At 37.3% G+C, this 18,684-nt stretch overlaps 1 protein-coding gene across 2 annotated transcripts in view; it reads left to right on the top strand.

Annotated features, from left to right (window-relative positions):
* Window positions 1-18,684, top strand: part of CFAP299 (cilia and flagella associated protein 299) — a 785,488-nt gene that overhangs the window by 278,417 nt on the left and 488,387 nt on the right. For both annotated transcript variants that reach the window (XM_058296521.2, XM_071218212.1), the window contains exon 3: window positions 3,826-3,916. In XM_058296521.2, coding sequence (XP_058152504.1) covers window positions 3,826-3,916 — 91 coding nt within the window. The remainder of the gene's footprint in view (window positions 1-3,825; window positions 3,917-18,684) is intronic.

The raw sequence follows: 18,684 nt of genomic DNA, 5'->3' as shown, positions 1-18,684 counted from the left end.
ATCCCAAAAAGAAAAATATTGTAAATTTGAACTAATCCATTCCTGTGGATTTGAACCCTTTTGATTTGACTATGTCAGAGAGGCAAGCCAGCTTGGGTCTAGGCCCTCTTGCTGGGTCTGATATAAATGGAGACACAGAGAGAAAGGACTCCAGGTTTGCCCACAGCTGAGCTCAAGGAGAGAAGCCCTGTGGGACTGAAGGAGCTGAGACCCAGGGAGAGGTAACTGATCGGCCACAGCTGAATTCAAGGAGAAAGTAGAGAGAGGTCAACAGATTGTCCTGCCTGATCTCCATGTGGCAGGATGCTAAGATCAACAGTAGCTGACTTTGGTCAGAAAATATATTTGATGGTGCCTGGATTTGGACATTCCACAGCTTAGCAACTGTAAGCTTTTTCCCCAATAAACTTGCCATTATAAAAGCCAAAACAATTCTGGTACTTTTCATCAGCAGCCCTTTGGCAAACTAAGACAACATCCATTTCCAGGAACAGAAACAACAAAGTATCAGCTGTAAAATATGTAGTAAAATGAACTACTCAACAAATGATACTATAGACTTTTCTGTGTGTGTGTGAAGAAGTGACATTCTTGGATTTTTTTTTAACATATTTTTTATCTTTTTAAGATACTTAGATTACATAAAATATTACACAAAAAATATGAGTTTCCCATATGCCCCATTCCCCATAACTCCCACTCTTCCTCATATTAACAACTTCTTTCAATAGTGTGGTGCATTCATTGCAATCGATGAACACATTTGCATGGATTATAGTTTACAATGTAGTCTACTCTCTCCTACTCAATTCTGTAGGTTATGGCAGGATATGTACTGGCCTGTATTTGTCATTGCAATATCATTCAGGACAACTCCAAGTCCTGAAAATTATATACTTTTTATTGACACACACATATGCATATAATTGTATTGAAACTAAACTTGAAGGATGCATATAAAACTGATGAAAATTATCTTTGGTGTTTAGGATTGGGGGTGATGATAAAATTGGATTTTAATTTATCTACATTTTTCTAAATGTTTACTTATCTAAAATGTTATAAATATTTATGACAAACAAGGTTTGTTTAGAGGGTTGGGGTTGGGGTCGGGAGATGACTTACCATGTGGAAACCCTAAGAAACTCTCAAGTACCTTAAGGTGTGGAGAGCCATTGTATCAGATATAGGTTTTAGTTGGGAGCAATAGACACCAATTCCGATGAACTTAGCTAAAAAGGAGAATTTATTGGAAGAACACTGATTAGCAGAGATTTTAACAAAAACTTGAGTGATAAAGCCATGTAGCAGGAATTAAAGACAACCTCTAAGACTAGCTGTGTTTTGCTGTTGGATTTCCCATTTCATGATCTAAATTCTCAGGAGATAAATTCAGATTGTTAAAATTGAGACATCTTATGGCTGAGCTTTGGGGGTGAGAGTTGTAAGGAAGCAAATACCCTAATTGACTGTGACTTAGAATCTGGGCAGAGCCATTGCCCAAATCAAAATCAGGGTTCTGTTACCAATAAAAGGGGGGAGTGTAATGTTGGGTAGGCAAAAACAACAGGTGTTCACAACTATCACAGAAGATCAACTACCAAAACCTATTACACGCCTTCAATTGCAATTTTTAGGATGTTCTGGTGGGTAGGCGGGGAAGGGGTGGGGGGAAGTTCTGTGTTGGAGGTAAGATTAGTGACCTTAATTTTCACAAAGGTCTTTACTCGGTTACATTGCAACAAACCACATTGTTTAAATTTTTTATGTATACTTTGAAAATTCATTCAGGAATTGTTTTCTTTATTGTCCTTAACTGAGCCATCTACTCTCAAACTTTGTTTGGATATGGCATAGGAAGAAAGAAATGCATGGTTTACTTATAAATATTCACTGTTCTCCCTGGGCAGGACTATACTTTCTTATCCCATTGATTTCAGGCATGGTTATGATACCAGCTTTGGTCAATAAAATGAGTGAAAGTGGTATGAGCAATTTTCAAAGCAGAAACGCTAAGAGATAGTGTGAGGCCAGGTACTTTCCCCTCTGTTTAATAACCAACAATGTTTCAGTTAGAGGCAGCTTTGAATTAGCCCCTCCTAGGCGAAGAGCCACAGTCAACCTGTTATTGATACATAACATTATTGAGAAATAACCCTTTGTTATTGTAAACCACTGAGATTTGAGTCATTTGTTATGTAGTATGACCTAGTCTGTCCTGACTGATGAACTTGTAAAACCAAGCCATGGTATCTAATTCTCTGTTCAAACTTGATAGAAAATTTCTAACAGATTCTGGTTTTAAATATAGACCATAGGCTAGAAATTAGATGGAAATTATGGAGAACATTACATTCTTATTTAAGTAATTAAGATATTAACTTGAGAGCAATTAAGAAACAATACATGTTTTTTGAGCAAGCAACCAAATGAATTTGATATTTAGAGATTTATTATCACAGTATACAGGCAATATTGTAATATGGAAGACTCACTTAGATAGAATAATGGATACAAATATTCTCAAATATCTTATTCTTTCATTTGCTACTAATTAGTGGTATTTTAGGTATTTGGTTTATTAGTTAACATTGATATGACAAGTAACGGAATGTAAAGCTAGAAAAGCAAAAGTAGAAAAGTTACGATCAATATAGAAGGCCGGTTTCTAGATCAACAAAATAACCAGTTGGTTATACATTATGAACATTCATATTGACTTAATGAAACTTGGTAGTAATGTATCCTTCACATTGAAGCAATCACCAGGTTCATTTTACCTCTTACACATTTCCTAAACCTATTCCTTCCATTCTATCCTTATACACTGCTTCAGATTAGGACTGTTTATCATTTCATGTTAAAATTTTGTAAGGACCCCCTAATTAGTCCAGCCAATGTGGTTTTCCTCCTGACTATATTTCCGACAGCTGCTAAGTATTCTTTCTAAAACACAAATTCAAGAATTTTCTTTCCTTGCATAAAACCCTTGTGGGTTCAGTACCTTCTGGAAGACAAGGTTCAAGCTCCTTAAGTAGCGTACATGGCCTTACCGGAAAGGAAGAATGGCCTAGTGGTTACAAACATCTACTCTAGAAACAGATTGGACTGGGGACCAAATCCAGAACCCCGTATGTGGGAAACTGGCGTTCAACCACTGAGCCTCATTGGCTACCCTGAGTTGGCCTCCTTGTCCATTTTGCCCACTGTTTGTTCCCTTTGTTGCTGATGTTGTTTAAGAGGCACTGGGAAAGGAACCTGGGATCCCCCATGTAGGAAGCAGGTGCTCAACTGCTTGAGCCACATCTGCTCCCTCCAATACTCCCTTTTATCTGACAAAGATAATTCAACCTAGACTTCTCTCTTACCTTGATTATCTACTCTCACAGAGATAAAATTAATGCTCCATTCTGGTAACAATATTGGTTTAAGCTTCTACTATTTAAATTACCATGCTATATTTATATTGTGCTTATATTACAGGTAATTTTAAATTATTTTGAAAAGTGAGATGCATATCTATGTTAAATTATAATGGTGTGATAAAAGAATAAAATGAGCATGTGAGTAAAATTAATAATACCTGCCATCATTATTGATATGGCATATATATTATTTACAGACTTGATTCTAATTATTTGCAAATAAAGACTTTATAGGTATATGGAATATAATGGAGGGATCTAGTAGATTATAATGATTGTGTTTATGTTGTTTTCATGTTATAAGAGAATTGCCACTTAGAAAAAATAAGCATTTTGTTGTTGGCCTTAGAGAGTTTTAAACATATTTGTTATCTAATATAACTAATATAATATATTACAGGACACTAACAAGTGCTGGGAAAGACCTGCAGGACAGTTTTCTGAAGGCCATAGCACTGAGAGAAGAAGATAATCGCAGCGGAAAAGTGAGCGTGAGTACATTTCTTCTAACAGCTAAAAATGAATATATACTTAATGCATAGGTAATGCTAATGATATAACTTTTAATACTGTCCCTGAAAAGTATAGTTTCTTTATTATTTATGGATTATAGAATTATGTTTAAAGTATTTTTTATTACCATTTAATTCTTTTTTAATTTTTTGTAGTAGCTAAATGGTTAGAAGTTTTGGGTTCTACACATCTCTTACAGAGAAAATACTTAAACTTGTCATGTCCAACTTTGTTGTAACTTCCTGCTTCTTTTAAGCTTGACTTACTAGTACGCTTCTCCAAGTCCCAATGCATTCTGACTTCCAAGTTTTGTCCTGAATTTTTCTACTTCTAGAAGATATTGACCAATATCTTCCCTATTAAATTATTTTGGGATATATGATAGAAACTACATAAATAGAGAGATACAGTTTTGGATCATTGAAAGAGAACATGTTTTGCTTTATTAAAATGTATCCTGGATCAAATAAATAAAGATTGCTGATATTATTTGGAGACAAATACTTCATTAATGTAATATCGATTATTGTCTTCTGTAAGTCTTAAAGCGTTTCAAATGAAAAATAATGTGGAGATACTCATTCAACAATACTCATGCTGAAACTATAATGTGACTAACCTACAGAAAAATAATCAGGTTTAATGTAATGAAAAATTTAGAGCAAGAGAAAAGTTTTTGTGTATTATGATCTATTTTACCAAAGTTTTCTAAATAAAAAGGTTGGGTTTACTTCATTATCAGGTCAATCAAGAATTTCACATGCAGACAAAGTCCTCAATGTCCTTTAGAGAAAAAAGAATCTTACTTTGGTTCATTGATTCAGTAGAATTAACCCAGACTTGGGAATGGAGACTGCTTCTTGGAGCAAGTAGTATGAGTAAGATTTAAATATAGGGTTAGAGATTGGAAGTAAAAAATTGTTTAGTAAAACTGAGTAAGCCACAGGTGGTTGAAAATACAAGGGGTGAGGCTGGAAAGATGGGAAAAGACTAGATTCTGGACGGCCTTTTAAATCATAAGATAGAGTTTGGACTTTGCCCAATTCTTAATCAAAAGAGCAGCTAGAAAGGTGGGAAGAAGGGCAGAAGAGTGTGGTGTCATAGGAATCCATGATGAGGTCTTTCAAGAAGGAGCAAGTGATCATTTGTGGTCAAGCAAGACATGGACAGAAAAAGTGTCAATTGCATTTAGCCCCAAGTATTTGACAAAAACAAAGTTAGTGCCATAGTAAAAGCAGAAATCAGATTCCATAGAGACAAAAGAAAGAGTCCATGGTGAGGCAATAGAACAGCAAGCACAGACAGCTCTAGAGACTCTTAAGCCTATATTTTTAGCCACAATGGTATAACTTCTCTCAAAAATATCTTTTGTTAATCTTCCTCTCCCATTGATATATCCTTTGACAGTGAATGATAACACCATCCAGTAAAATCAATTTTTCACTCTCCCAACTATCATTTACCTTGAGTCAAACCACCATTATATTTTAAATAAATTACTACATCAGTCTCTTAAATGAAAGAGCTACTTATTTTCTTGTTCAGCTACCAAACATTTTGAATCACTCAATACATATTTCTTGTGTACCTGTTCTAGCCTAGAACTGCTCTAATCACTAGAAACCCTCGGGGGCTAGAATACTGCAGATTTCCATGACCTTATAGGATTTATATTTTAGACAAGGGAGATAGGAAAAAAGAAAGACAAAATAAAAGTGGAATAGTTAATTTCATCTATATTTGGGTGCTATAGAAAACATAAAATTAGAAAACTGAATAAAAGTGGTTGGCTGCTTCAGCTATTGCACATAAGAAATTCAATTTAAGAGGTGACATCTGTTGGGACTTGAATGACATCAAGAGGGAAGCTATAGAGTTGGGAGGGAAAAATATTCCAAGCAGATACAGAATTGTGAGGGAAAGATATCCCAAGCCAAAGGAACAGCAAGCGAAAAGCCCCTGAGATAGCAGCAAGGATGGAATGTTCAAGAAATGGTGTGAAGAGCTGTATGGCTAAAATATAGTGAATGAAGAGGAGTGTAGAGAGATACGAGATCTGAAAAGAAGTCAGCAGTCAAATCATGTAGATTTTAAGGAACTTGGATTTTATGCTTAGTGTAGAAGAAGGGCATTAGAGAATCTTAAGCAGAGAAACGACATGATTTGTTTTATATTTTAGAAAGTTCGATCTCATTGGTGCTATGTATGGTGGGAGATGAGGGGAAATGGCAAGAGTGGAGGCAAAGAGATAAGTCGGGTAACTTTGGTAGTATGCCAGCAAGGATGAAACTCGAGGTAGTAGTAGCTGAGATGGAGTGAAGTTACTGAATCATGTACTTGATTTGAGGTCAACCAGACAGGACTTACTGATTGATTGCAAGCAGAAAAATAAAGAGAAAATTAAGCTGACTACTAGATTTTAGGCTTTAGCAATTGGGTAAATGATGGTGCCATATACTGTGCCAGGGGACCACTTGAGGAATGCATATTTCAGGAATCAGTAATACAATTGAACTGTTTTGACTATGTTAATTTAATGATGCCTATTATTAGGTATCCAATTGGAGAATCTGAGTGGTTATTTACATATCTTGGTATGGAATTTAGGGGAGAAATCTAGGCTGGAAATAAAATCTCAGTGTTACCAGCAACAAAATGGTATTTAAAGTCATGAATTTGGTAGAGTTTACTAGGCAGAGAAGATAGATAAAAAGAATGAAGTCCTGACATGGCACTGAACTCCATCTGCCATGACCATAGAACCTGTGGGTCTCTCTAGCCCTCAGAAGAATCAATACCTGGGGTTGTATCTACTTATCTGTCTCTGGGACTCTGCTCAGTTGTGCATAAGGGCAACCCCTCTGATAACCTCCCGGCTCTTTTTGGGGACTCATAGCCATATAAACTCATTTGTCCTTTCCATTTCCGCCTTATATTCAGGTCAAAAAGCATTTTTAACTCCTGGTATTATATGTAGACTGAGATATTCTGCTGGTCAGAGCTGACCCTTTTATTCAAGGTCATTTTCTAGTTACATCATCAGCTGGTACTTAGTAGTAATCCCTCAGCACCAGGGAGGCTCATCCTCGGGATGAGTCATGTCCCACGCTGGGGGGAAGGCAATGCATTTACATGCTGAGTTTGGTTTTGAGACTGGCCACATTTGAGCAACATGAAGACTCTCAGGAGGTAACTCTTAGGCACCCTGCAGCTCTAGGCCTTATTCTTATTTCAGGTGCACAGGCTCAGGTGCATAGTCATTAGGATCAAGGGCTCATTGTTGGACCTTCCTTCTTTTTTGGTCTTTGATGTTGCACTTGGGGGATATTCTATTCATGACCTATTGTGATTAGTAATCAAAGAAAATGTAGCATTGATGTGGAGAAAGTGGCCATGGTGTCTGCTGGGGGTAGGGAGTGGGAGGAAGAGATGAGATGTGGGGGCGTTTTCAGGACTTGGAGTTGTCCTGAGTGGTGCTGCAGGGACAGTTACCAGACATTGTTATGTCCGCCCATGGCCCACTGGGTGGACTATGGGAGAGTGTGGGCTATGATGTGGACCATTGACCATGAGGTGCAGCGGTGCTCAGAGATGTATTCACCAAGTGCAATGAATGTCTCATGATGATGGAGGAGATTGTTGTTATGGGGGGAGGAGTAGGGTGAGGGGGGTGGGAGGTATATGGGGACGTCATATTTTTTTAACGTAACATTAAAAAAAGACAAAAAAAAAGAATGAAGTCCTATGGCAGATTTCTAGGACATTAAAAAAATTAGAGATCTGGAATGCATGGAAGAGCCAGAAAATGACACAAAATTAGCAGGTGTGGGGCAATGAGATAAGAGTAATGCTATATACATGTAGAATAGAAAATCATTTCAAAAAGAAAGAATGGTCAACCTGTCAAATGCTGCTAAGAGGTGGTCAAGTAACATGATGAAATTTTGTCATTGTTTTTGGCATGTAAATGCCCTTCATTACTTTGGTGAAGGCTGTTTCAGTGGAAGGTTGTGGGTAAATGCCTGGGTGGAGTGGGCTGAAAAGAGAGAAAGGTGAATTAGTACAGGCAAGCAGAAACAACTATTTTTTGGAGTTTGCAGTGAAGTGCAGCTTATAGAGTGAGTGATAGCTGAAAGGGGCCTGAAGTCCAAGGAGTTTTCTTTTTTTAAAGTATTTTTTTAAGGATAGGTATGATTAAGCCATGTTTTATGTTAATGGAAATGACCCAGGAGAGACAGGGATATTGATGGTATTGGTTAGAAAGGGAGTAATTGCTGGAGAGGTTAGTGAAAGAATGATGGAGTCCAGAACACAAGGAAAAGGTTTGCCTTTGATAGGGGCAGGAGCTACACTTCCACTATAACAGGAGAGAAGAGACAGTCTATAAGAATATTGACCCAGAAGTTAAGTGGATTTGGTGGTAGGAAAATGAGATAGGTCTACTTTGGGAGAATGTATTTTGCCCACATTGGTACTCCAAATGATCTCTATTTTTCCCTAGAAAAATTTCCTAAATTTGCCTTTTATTGTATATGTTAAATAGTTGATATTTAATTTAAGATGGATTGTCACTGGTTTGAAAGCTTATCAGAGTCAAATTTGTTGATTCTGAAAATAACCTGACTCTAAAATATAGTCATTTATTTGGGGCTTTGAATGTGTGGTATTATTATAGTATATGGAGTACATAACATTATGCAAAGGGTGACATTTAAGCCTTATTTTTCAATGTCTTGCCTTAGGGAAGGCATCAAATGGTTTTAGAGTCCACAATTTGTAACAGACTACAGCATATTTCATATAGATCTAGTTATTAAGGTTATAAGCTTAATTAAAAACCATTTATTAAATGTGCATTTTTTAGAGTGATCTTATAAACAATATTCATGAGATTTGAATCTATTTTAATTCATATGTGAATTTTATGAGGTCCACAGCTACATTTGGGCTATAATAATCTGAACTTTCCAAAGGAAATGCCTGTCTCTTAAACATTAAAGTTTTCCTGCACAATGTGTAGGTGAAAAATAAATGGAGAACTTGATCCCAGAGGCACATTTGCTACTCTTTTTGTTTCATCTCATTGAAAGTAGAAACTAGAGAAATTATGTTGTAGTTTGTATAATTTTAGAACTGACATAGTTGATCTGCATGACCTAATAAGGCTTGAAAGACTAATTCGACATCAGTTTTCTTATGTAATTTTCCTTATATGTAGCCAGTAAATTAGAAGATTAGATTTTCACATACAACATTTAATTTTAAATTTGGTGATCCCAAGTTTCACAGTGTAATTGATTCTTTTTCTCAGGTTCCTGTTTCTCCCTCTATTCATTCAGTTGCAAAAATGATTTATTAGTTTTTCCCTTTTACACCTTGAATTTACTCTACAATAGAGTCTGAAACTCTGGAAATGAACAACCCCGTCATCCCCCATCCCCACAGATCCCCCACCCTAACATTTTCAATGCTTTAATTATAGGATTATTTGCTTACATATACATTCATGTAATTCCCACTAGCCCACTGATTTGACAGTGGGAGGGAACAGAGATTTTTTTAAAAAGTAAAAGTTTGTATAACCACTACTTAAAGACTAAAAATTCTTGAAAATTGTACTTCCTTAAAAGCTTTCAGTGGTTCAGTGGGCCAGAGACTATTGGCATAGCTCTGTTTAGATAAATCCCTTTTTAATAAAGCTTATATTAAGCCAGAGATCATCTAAATTTAACTCAAGAATCAATATTATTTCATGAATGCACAGAAACATATATAATCATACATATATAAACATATACACTTTTTTCCTGACATCTTTTCCAAAATACTCTTGTTTTAAATAATAATGATGTTCTGTGCATTTCATTTGGACAAAACTTTGAGCCTCATGTGCAATTCATGTAGAAAAATGTTTAAAAGAACTTTTAACAAATGTGCATAGCTTCAAATCTTAGGGGCAATGAACATTTCTCTCTAGTAATAGAACTATTTAATTTTATTTTAAATGTGAGCCTTACATATATGAAAATGTTACTATTTTGTATCTTACAAATTTTGGATTTATAAAGTATTAAAAGACTAAATTAATTCATTTGACCAGTTCCCTTTCATTTTTAAGAAAATTATAATATTATTTTCTTAGAAAATGTGCAGGTTTCTGACTGCTTATTCTATGAAATTTTTAACCCTGCCAGCACAGTAAGGCATTTATTAAGTGTATGCTCATAACAATTGTTTGATAAAGGACATTAAACAGTTCTGGTTCTTGATATCCATAATCTTACATGAGTCAAATCACAGTGATGCAAGCAGAAAGTAAAATATATGACAGGAAACTAAACACATTTTATGAATAGATGAGATATTGTAAAATGTATTTTCTCAGGGAAATTAGTGAGAATATTATAGAAAATAAGTATTTAAATTAGGCTGAGATTAAGGGAATTTTTAATATGCAATTCCCAAAAATATCTTAATAGAACTAGAATTACAGTGGATGCTTGAATGAGTATGTAACATCTTGAGAACATTCCATATCTATGATAAGACAATGGAAAACTTTAAAGATCAAAATGTGGTGATTGCCACTAAAGAAATGAAATATTTGAACAGTATATTAGAGGAGCTGGATCTAATAGACATATACGGATCATTACACCCAAACACAGCAGGATATACATTTTTCTCAAGTGCACATGGATCATTCTCCAAGATAGACCATATGCTAGGCCACAAAGAAAGGCTTAATGAATTCAGAAGGATCGAAATCATACAAAATAATATCTCTGACCACAGTGGAGTGAGGCTGGAAATCTGCAAGGGCCAGAGGCCCAGAATTCACACCAAGATATGGAAATAAAACAGCACACTCTTAGAAAAACAGTGGGTCAAAGAGGAAATCTCAAAAGAAATCAATGACTACCTTGAAATAAATGATAATGATAACACAGCATACCAAAATTTATGGGATGCAGCAAAAGCAGTACTGAGAGGGAAATTTATAGCCATAAATTCATACATCAAAAAAGAAGAGAGAGCAAAAATTGAAGTACTAACTGCACATTTGGAGGAATCAGAAAAAAAACAACAAAGTAGTCCAACAGGAAGAAGGAAGGAAATAACAAAGATAAGAGCAGAACTAAATGACATAGAAAATAAGAAAGCACTTGAAAAGATAAAGAAGACCAAGAGCTGGTTTTTTGAGAAGATCAATAAAATTGACAAACCTTTAGCGAGACTAACAAAGAAAAAAAGAAAGAAGATGCAAATACACAAAATAAGAAATGAGAAAGGTAATATCACCACTGACCCCACAGAAATAAAGACTATCTTGAGAAGATACTTTGAAAAACTATACTCCAACAAAAATGACAATTCAGAGGAAATTGACAAATTCCTAGAAACACATAAGCAGCCTATATTGACGAAAGAAGAAATTGATGATCTTAACAAACCAATCACAAGTAAAGAGATAGGATCAGTCATTAAAAACCTCCCAACTAAGAAGAGCCCAGGGCCAGACGGCTTCACAGGTGAATTCTACAAAACATTCTGGAAAGAACTAACACCAATCCTAATGAAACTCTTCCAAAAAATCGAAACAGAAGGAACATTGCCTAACTCCTTCTCTGATGCCAACATTACCCTAGTACCAAAGCCAAACAAAGACACCACAAGAAAGGAAAATTACAGAGCAATTTCTCTAATGAACCTAGACACAAAAATACTTAACAAAATACTTGCTAATCGTATTCAACAACACATTAAACAAATTATACACCACGACCAAGTGGGATTCATTCCAGGTATGTAACGATGGTTCAACATAAGAAAATCAATCAATGTAATACACCATATAAACAGATTGAAGGAAAAAAATCACATGATTATATCTATAGATGCAGAAAAAGCATTTGACAAAATACAGCACCCTTTCTTGATAAAAACACTCCAAAAGATTGGAATACAAGGAAATTTTTTGAACATGATAAAGAGTATATATGAAAAACCTATAGCAAACATCATTTACAATGGAGAAATCCTAAAATCCTTCCCTCTAAAGTCAGGAACAAGACAAGGATACCCACTGTCTCCCTTTCTATTTAACATTGTCTTAGAAGTACTTGCTCGAGCACTGAGGCAAGAACCAGATATAAAAGGCATTCAAACTGGAAAGGAAGGAGTCAAAATTTCATTATTTGCAGATGACATGATCCTATACATAGAAAACCCTGAGAGGTCTACAACAAAGCTTCTAGAACTCATAAATGAGTTTAGTAAAGTCGCAGGTTGTAAGATCAATGCGCAAAAATCAGTAGCATTTCTGTACACCAATAATGAGCAAGATCAGGAGGAAATCAAGAAACGAATACCATTCACAATAGTAAATAAAAAAATCAAATATTTAGGAATAAATTTAAATAAAGATGTAAAAAACTTATACACAGAACTATACAAGACTGTTCAAGGAAATCAAAGAAGACCTAAATAAATGGAAGAAAACTCCCTGTTCATGGATAGGAAGACTAAATATTATTAAGATGTATCCTACCAAAACTGATCTACACATTCAATGCAATCCCAATAAAAATCAACACAGCCTTCTTTAAGGAACTAGAAAAACTAACTATGAAATTTATTTGGAAAGGAAAGAGGCCCCGAATAGCCAAAGACATATTGAAAAAGAAAAATGAAATTGGAGGAATCACACTACCTGACTTCAAAACATACTACAAAGCTACAATAGTGAAAACAGCATGGTATTGGCATAAGGAGAGACACACAGACCAATGGAATCGAATTGAAAGTTCTGATATAGAACCTCATATATATAGCCATATAATATTCAATAAAGCCACCAAACCCTCTCAATTGGGAGAGAATGGCCTACTCAACAAATGGTGCCTGGAGAACTAGATATCCATATGTAGAAGAATGAAAGAAGATTACCATCTCACACCTTATACAAAGATCAACTCAAGGTGGATCAAAGACCTAAATATAAGAGCCAAGACCATAAAGACCTTGGAAAGCAGTGTAGGGAAACATCTACAAGACCTTGTAATAGGAAATGGCTTCATGAACATCACACCAAAAGCACGAGCAGCAAAAGAACAAATAGATAAATGGGACTTCCTCAAAATTAAAGCCTTCTGCACCTCAAAGGAGTTTGTCAAGAAAGTGAAAAGGGAACCTACACAATGGGAGAAAATATTTGGCAACCATATATCCGATAAGAGACTTATAACTTGCATATATAAAGAACTCCTATATCTTGAAAATAAAAAGCTAAACAACCCATTTAAAAAATTGGAAAAAGATTTAAACGGACACTTCTCCAAAGAAGAAATACAAATGGCTAAAAAGCACATGAAAAAATGCTCCAAATCTTTAGCTATCAGGGAAATGCAAATCAAAACTACAATGAGATACCATCTTACTCCCATAAGATTGGCAGCTATGAAAAAAAGAGAAGAATACAAATGCTGGAGAGGATGTGAAGAAAGGGGAACACTCATCCACTGCTGGTGAGAATGCAGAAGGATCCAACCATTCTGGAGGACAGTTTGGCGGTTTCTCAAAAAACTAACCATAGATTTGCCATATGACCCAGCAATACCACTGCTGGGTATATACCCAGCAGAACTGAAAGCAAGGACACAAACCGATATATGCACACCAATGTTCATAGCAGCATTGTTCACTATCGCCAAAGTTGGAATCAACCCAAATGCCCATCAACAGATGAGTGGATCAATAAAATGTGGAATATACATACAATGGAATACTACTTGGCTTTAAGAACAAATACACTACAAACACACGTGATAACATGGATGAATCTTGAGAACCTTATTTGGGGTAAAGCAACCCAGGAATTGAAGGACAAATACTACATGACCTCAATGATATGAAATAAGCAAGCTGCCTCAGAGAGCTAGAGACTGGAAAATAGGCTTACAGGAGATCGGGGGATAGAGGAGGGATGTAAGCTGACATCTACATGGGTGAAATCTATGATAATCTCGTGGTAAGTATGTGCACAAGGAAGGGATAAAATGGGGGCATAGGGTTACCTTTGAGTGGGGCTTTGTGCGTTTGAGGGGGGCTAGGGATGGGCGGATGGGTAATATTGCCCAAGAAATTGGGGGGAGGGAGGGGCAACATACAAACATAGGAGATTCTCAGGTGTTGGTTGAAAGTAAAATGCTGATAAAACCTTTTCAAAATATAATTAGGAAAGTTACCTGTTTAAGATACTCAAGGGGGATAAGCTGACGCAGGACAGACTCCTAGGGAATATCTGAATGTTCATTTTGCCAGAGTGGGTTATACCATTGGGTAGAGACCCATGTAATGAGAGTGAAGGTAGACCCACATCCTGGGGAGGACTAATGCCATCAAATAGAGGGAACTGTATCTCTCAAGAGAAAGGGTGGCTCCCAGGGCATTAGGGCAGTTGAGCAAGTCAAGCCCTCAACACTGTTGCAAGTATCTCTGAACATGGCTCCTCAAGAAATGAAGATTGACTGTCACTGTGGGCCCCAAGGCGAGGGGGAAATAGATATTGAATAGATGGAACCAAAGTAAATGTGAGGGCAAAAGAAGTGTTTCACAAGAGTACACAAGGATGGATATAAAACATGTAATATTACACCAAAAACATATAGGGGATGACAGACTAATAATGTAAACCATAATGTAAAACATAGGATAACTAAAAAATTTAGAAAACTGTATAGCCTAAAGTATAAACCACAATGTAAACACAAATGTCACCTTGTTTGAAAGCTATTGTCTCAATATCTGTACATCAGTTTCAGTAAATATGATATGAATAAGTTAAAAGATTATCGCTGTGGAAGGGAAAAGGTTTTATAATGGATATGTGGGAGTACTGTATATTATATATATGAATTACTGTGATCTAAGGCTCATGTGAAGAGAAGCTCAATAATTAGGAAAAAAGAAAAGATAGGATGTAGAATTTTTCTAAATCAATATGTATTCTATATCTAACCTTTAAACTCATCGCTATATTCCATTTTACTAGTAAGGGAACCTGACATTATACTGGGCTTCACTTTTCAGGAAGTTCTGGATCACAGAGTGTTTCAACAATAGCAGCGGAGGAATACTGGTATGGGATGTTATTGACAGGCGATATATGGTTGACAGGGAGTTATACAGGGCATGTGTCCAGGGTGCATGGAAATGTTTGGATATACTCATAGTGGAAACAATTAAAAACAACAGCTGTGGGGGTACTGGGTTCCTGGCCGGGGGGGGGGGGCTCTGTCGTGGTCCCTAGGGGAGCAGCCGCAGTCCCCTGGGTGCAACGGCAAGGACCAGGAAGGAATGAGGGTCCAACAGTGAGCCCCTGATACTAATGACTATGCTTATGAGCCTATACACCTGAAATAAGAACAAGGCCTAGAGCAGTACTGTGCCTAAGAGTTCCCTCCTGACAGCCTCCGTGTTACTCAAAGGTAGCCTGTCTCGAAGCCAAGCTCAGCCTGTAAATGCACTGCCTTCCCCCCAGCATGGAACATGACACCCGGGGATGAGCCTCCCTGGCACTGAGGGATCACTACCAAGTACCAGCTGATGACGTAACTAGAAAATGACCTTGAATTAAAAGTTCAACGTGGACCAGCAGAATATCCCTGTCTACATATAATAAGAGGAGTTAAAAATGCTGTTTGACCTAAAGTAAGGGGGAAATGGAGAGGACAAATGAGTTCATATGGCTATGAGTCTCTAAAAAAGAGTCTGGAGGTTGTCAGAAGGATTGCCCTTATGCACACCTGAGCAGAGTCTCAGAGACAGATAAAGTAGATACAAACCCAGATATTGGTCCTTTTGAGGGCTAAAGAGACCCACAGGTTCTATGGTCATGGCAGATGGGGTTCACTGCCATGTCAGTTGGCCCTTCTTTGGAGCTGGTGTTTCTGCGTGATGGAGCTGGACTCAGACGGGATCTCTTTTCACAAGCCTTTCATGCTACTTTACTGGAATTGTAGTTGGTGCTGGGGCTTAAGATATATCTAGGGGATTTGAATCCCTGGACTGACAATATGATAGCCAGGCTCTGAGCCTCAACAGACTTCAGCTCCTACACTCTGACTTATTGGACTTACCCCACTCAGCTAACATGGATTTGAAGAATGTCAACCACCACACCATGGAGCCTAGAGTGCCTACAACTGAAAGCAGGAGGATTGCATTCAAAATGCATGTGGAATCTAAACCCCCTCTTGACATAGATGTGGAATGGACACAACCAAGCCAAGGTCCACAGGAAGGAGGAATACAGTAAGGATCAGAGTGGACTTAATGATATCCTGTTCATGAACTATTGTGGTTAATAATCGAGAAAATGTGGCATTGGTGTGGAAAAAGTGGCCATGGTGGCTGCTGGGTGCGGGGAATGGGAGGAAGAGATGAGATGTGGAGGCATTCTTGGGACTTGGAGTTGTCCTGGGTGGTCTCCAGGGACAATTGCCAGATGTTGTATGTCCTCCCATGGCCCACTGGATGGAACGTGGGAGAGTGTGGGCTATGGCGTGGAACACAGGACATGGGGTGCAGCGATGCCCGGAGATGTACTCACCAGACACAATGTATGTATCATGATGATGGGGGAGAGTGTTACTCTAGGGGGAGTGATGGGGTGGGGGTGGTGGGGGTGAATGGGGACCTCATATTTTTTTAATGTAATATCTTTTTAAAAAATGAATAAATTGAGTAGAATTTGGGGAAAAAAATGAATACCAAAATGAAGAAGAAAAAAAATGCAAAAAAAAAATGTGGTGATTGCATGACTAAAAGGCTAGGTAAAAACTACAGTAAAGAGATAAAATCAGTTATTCTGAGACAATAATTTCCATTTTCCTTCTAGACTTCTCTGAGGTATTTACATAGTTGGGAAAAATATGTTTTCTCTCCTTCTCTGGTTTTATGACTTGAGTATCTTATAGTTTACCTACTTTCTTCTGAATTTTTATCTCAATCTCTTTATACCTCTACTTAATCTGCATCTTTGCCATTATAATCATTTTCCTTGGATAATCTCATCTAACCCCATGAACTCATTGACTATATATTTCTTGCTACCAAACCAGAGGCTTTACTATCCATATATTAATTAATTTATTAAACTAATATGGTAAGTGGCCCATTACCTTGCATTATGCTAGCTGCTGGGGACAAAGTTTGTGGAAAATGCCTTATGGAAATAGGAGTTGTTTGAGCATGAAAGAGAAAAAAATAAATAAGCAAACAAATAAAGCATAATTGCAACTGTGACAGGTGTGATGAAGCTGTTAGGAAGAAGAAAAACAAAAAGATGACAGTGGGCAAGTGGCTTGGGGAACTCATATGATCCAATTTTAAGACTGAGAAGATCAATGTGTCTTCAGTATAGAAACTAAATTATAGGGAGGGAAGATGCATTGAAAGATCAGGCAAGAGAAAGTGGTAGTTTGGATACAATAAAATTGAACTGATTTGTGAGTTATTTAGAAGGCAAATTTGTAAAAGTAATGACAGGCTTTAGCTAAGGAAGAGGGCAGAAGCAGAGGGAGTGTCTGTGGATAACTGTGGCCTTCACAGCTGAAGAAATGGTGCTGCCTGGTTTGGTTCTCTAAGTGCTGTCTAAGCGATATACCAGAAATGGGTTGGATTTTACAATGGGAATTTATTAGATTAAAAGCTTACAGTTCTGGGACCATAAAAGTTCTCAAATTAAGGAATCATCAGGGGATCCTTTCTCTCCAAGCTGAAGCTCTGGGTGATCAAGCAAATGGTTGCATCTGCTCCCCTCTCCTCTGGACCTCATTGATTTCAGCTTCTGTCCACTTTTCTCTCTCCCAGTTTTTTATGTTTCAACTTCTGGAGCCTTTTCTCTGTCTTCGGCAGCTTTTATCTGTGTCTGTAGCTTACTATGCCTCCCTTTACAAAGGGCTCCAGTAAGTGGATTAAGACCCACTCTAGGTCATGCCTTATCAATCAAAAGGGAGTTCCTTTAATTAAATATAATCAATAGGTACCATCTACAATTGATTTAAATGCACAGGAATGGATTAATTTTAAGTGCAGGGCTTTCTGTGTTCCATGAAAACTTTAAATGGCCACACTGCCATTCCTTGAGATATACTGCACTGAAAGAAGACCATGAATGGGGAACAAAAATTGTGAGTTTGCTTTCAGACATATTAAGTTTGAGTCGTCTTTAACCTGTTCAGAATAGAAACTGAGATGTTGAATAGGTAGCTAGGGAAAAAGATCTCCTGAACCCTACTTTAATGTTGCTATTCCTTAGCAACTTAAACTTAATCTACAACTAAACTTATAATTTAGCAACTTAATTAATCTACAACTAAACTTCTTTTCTTTTTTTTTTTTTAAAGATTTATTTATTTATTTAACTCCCCCCCTCCACTGGTTGTCTGTTCTCTGTGTCTATTTGCTGCGTCTTGTTTCTTTGTCCGCTTCTGTTGTCGTCAGAGGCAGCCACACGGGAAGTGTGGGCGGTGCCATTCCTGGGCAGGCTGCACTTTCTTTCGCGCTGGGCGGCTCTCCTTACAGGGTGCACTCCCTGTGCGTGGGGCTCCCCTACGCGGGGGACACCCCTGCGTAGCAGGGCACTCACTCTTTGCGCGCATCAGCACTGCGCATGGGCCAGCTCCACACGGGTCAAGGAGGCCCGGGGTTTGAACCGAGGACCTCCCATGTGGTAGACGGA

Source organism: Dasypus novemcinctus, chromosome 1 (genome assembly GCF_030445035.2).
Source record: "Dasypus novemcinctus isolate mDasNov1 chromosome 1, mDasNov1.1.hap2, whole genome shotgun sequence".
NCBI lineage: Eukaryota > Metazoa > Chordata > Mammalia > Cingulata > Dasypodidae > Dasypus > Dasypus novemcinctus.
Note: the sequence above shows the minus strand (reverse complement) of the source record. Positions and strands in the feature narration are given on the sequence as shown.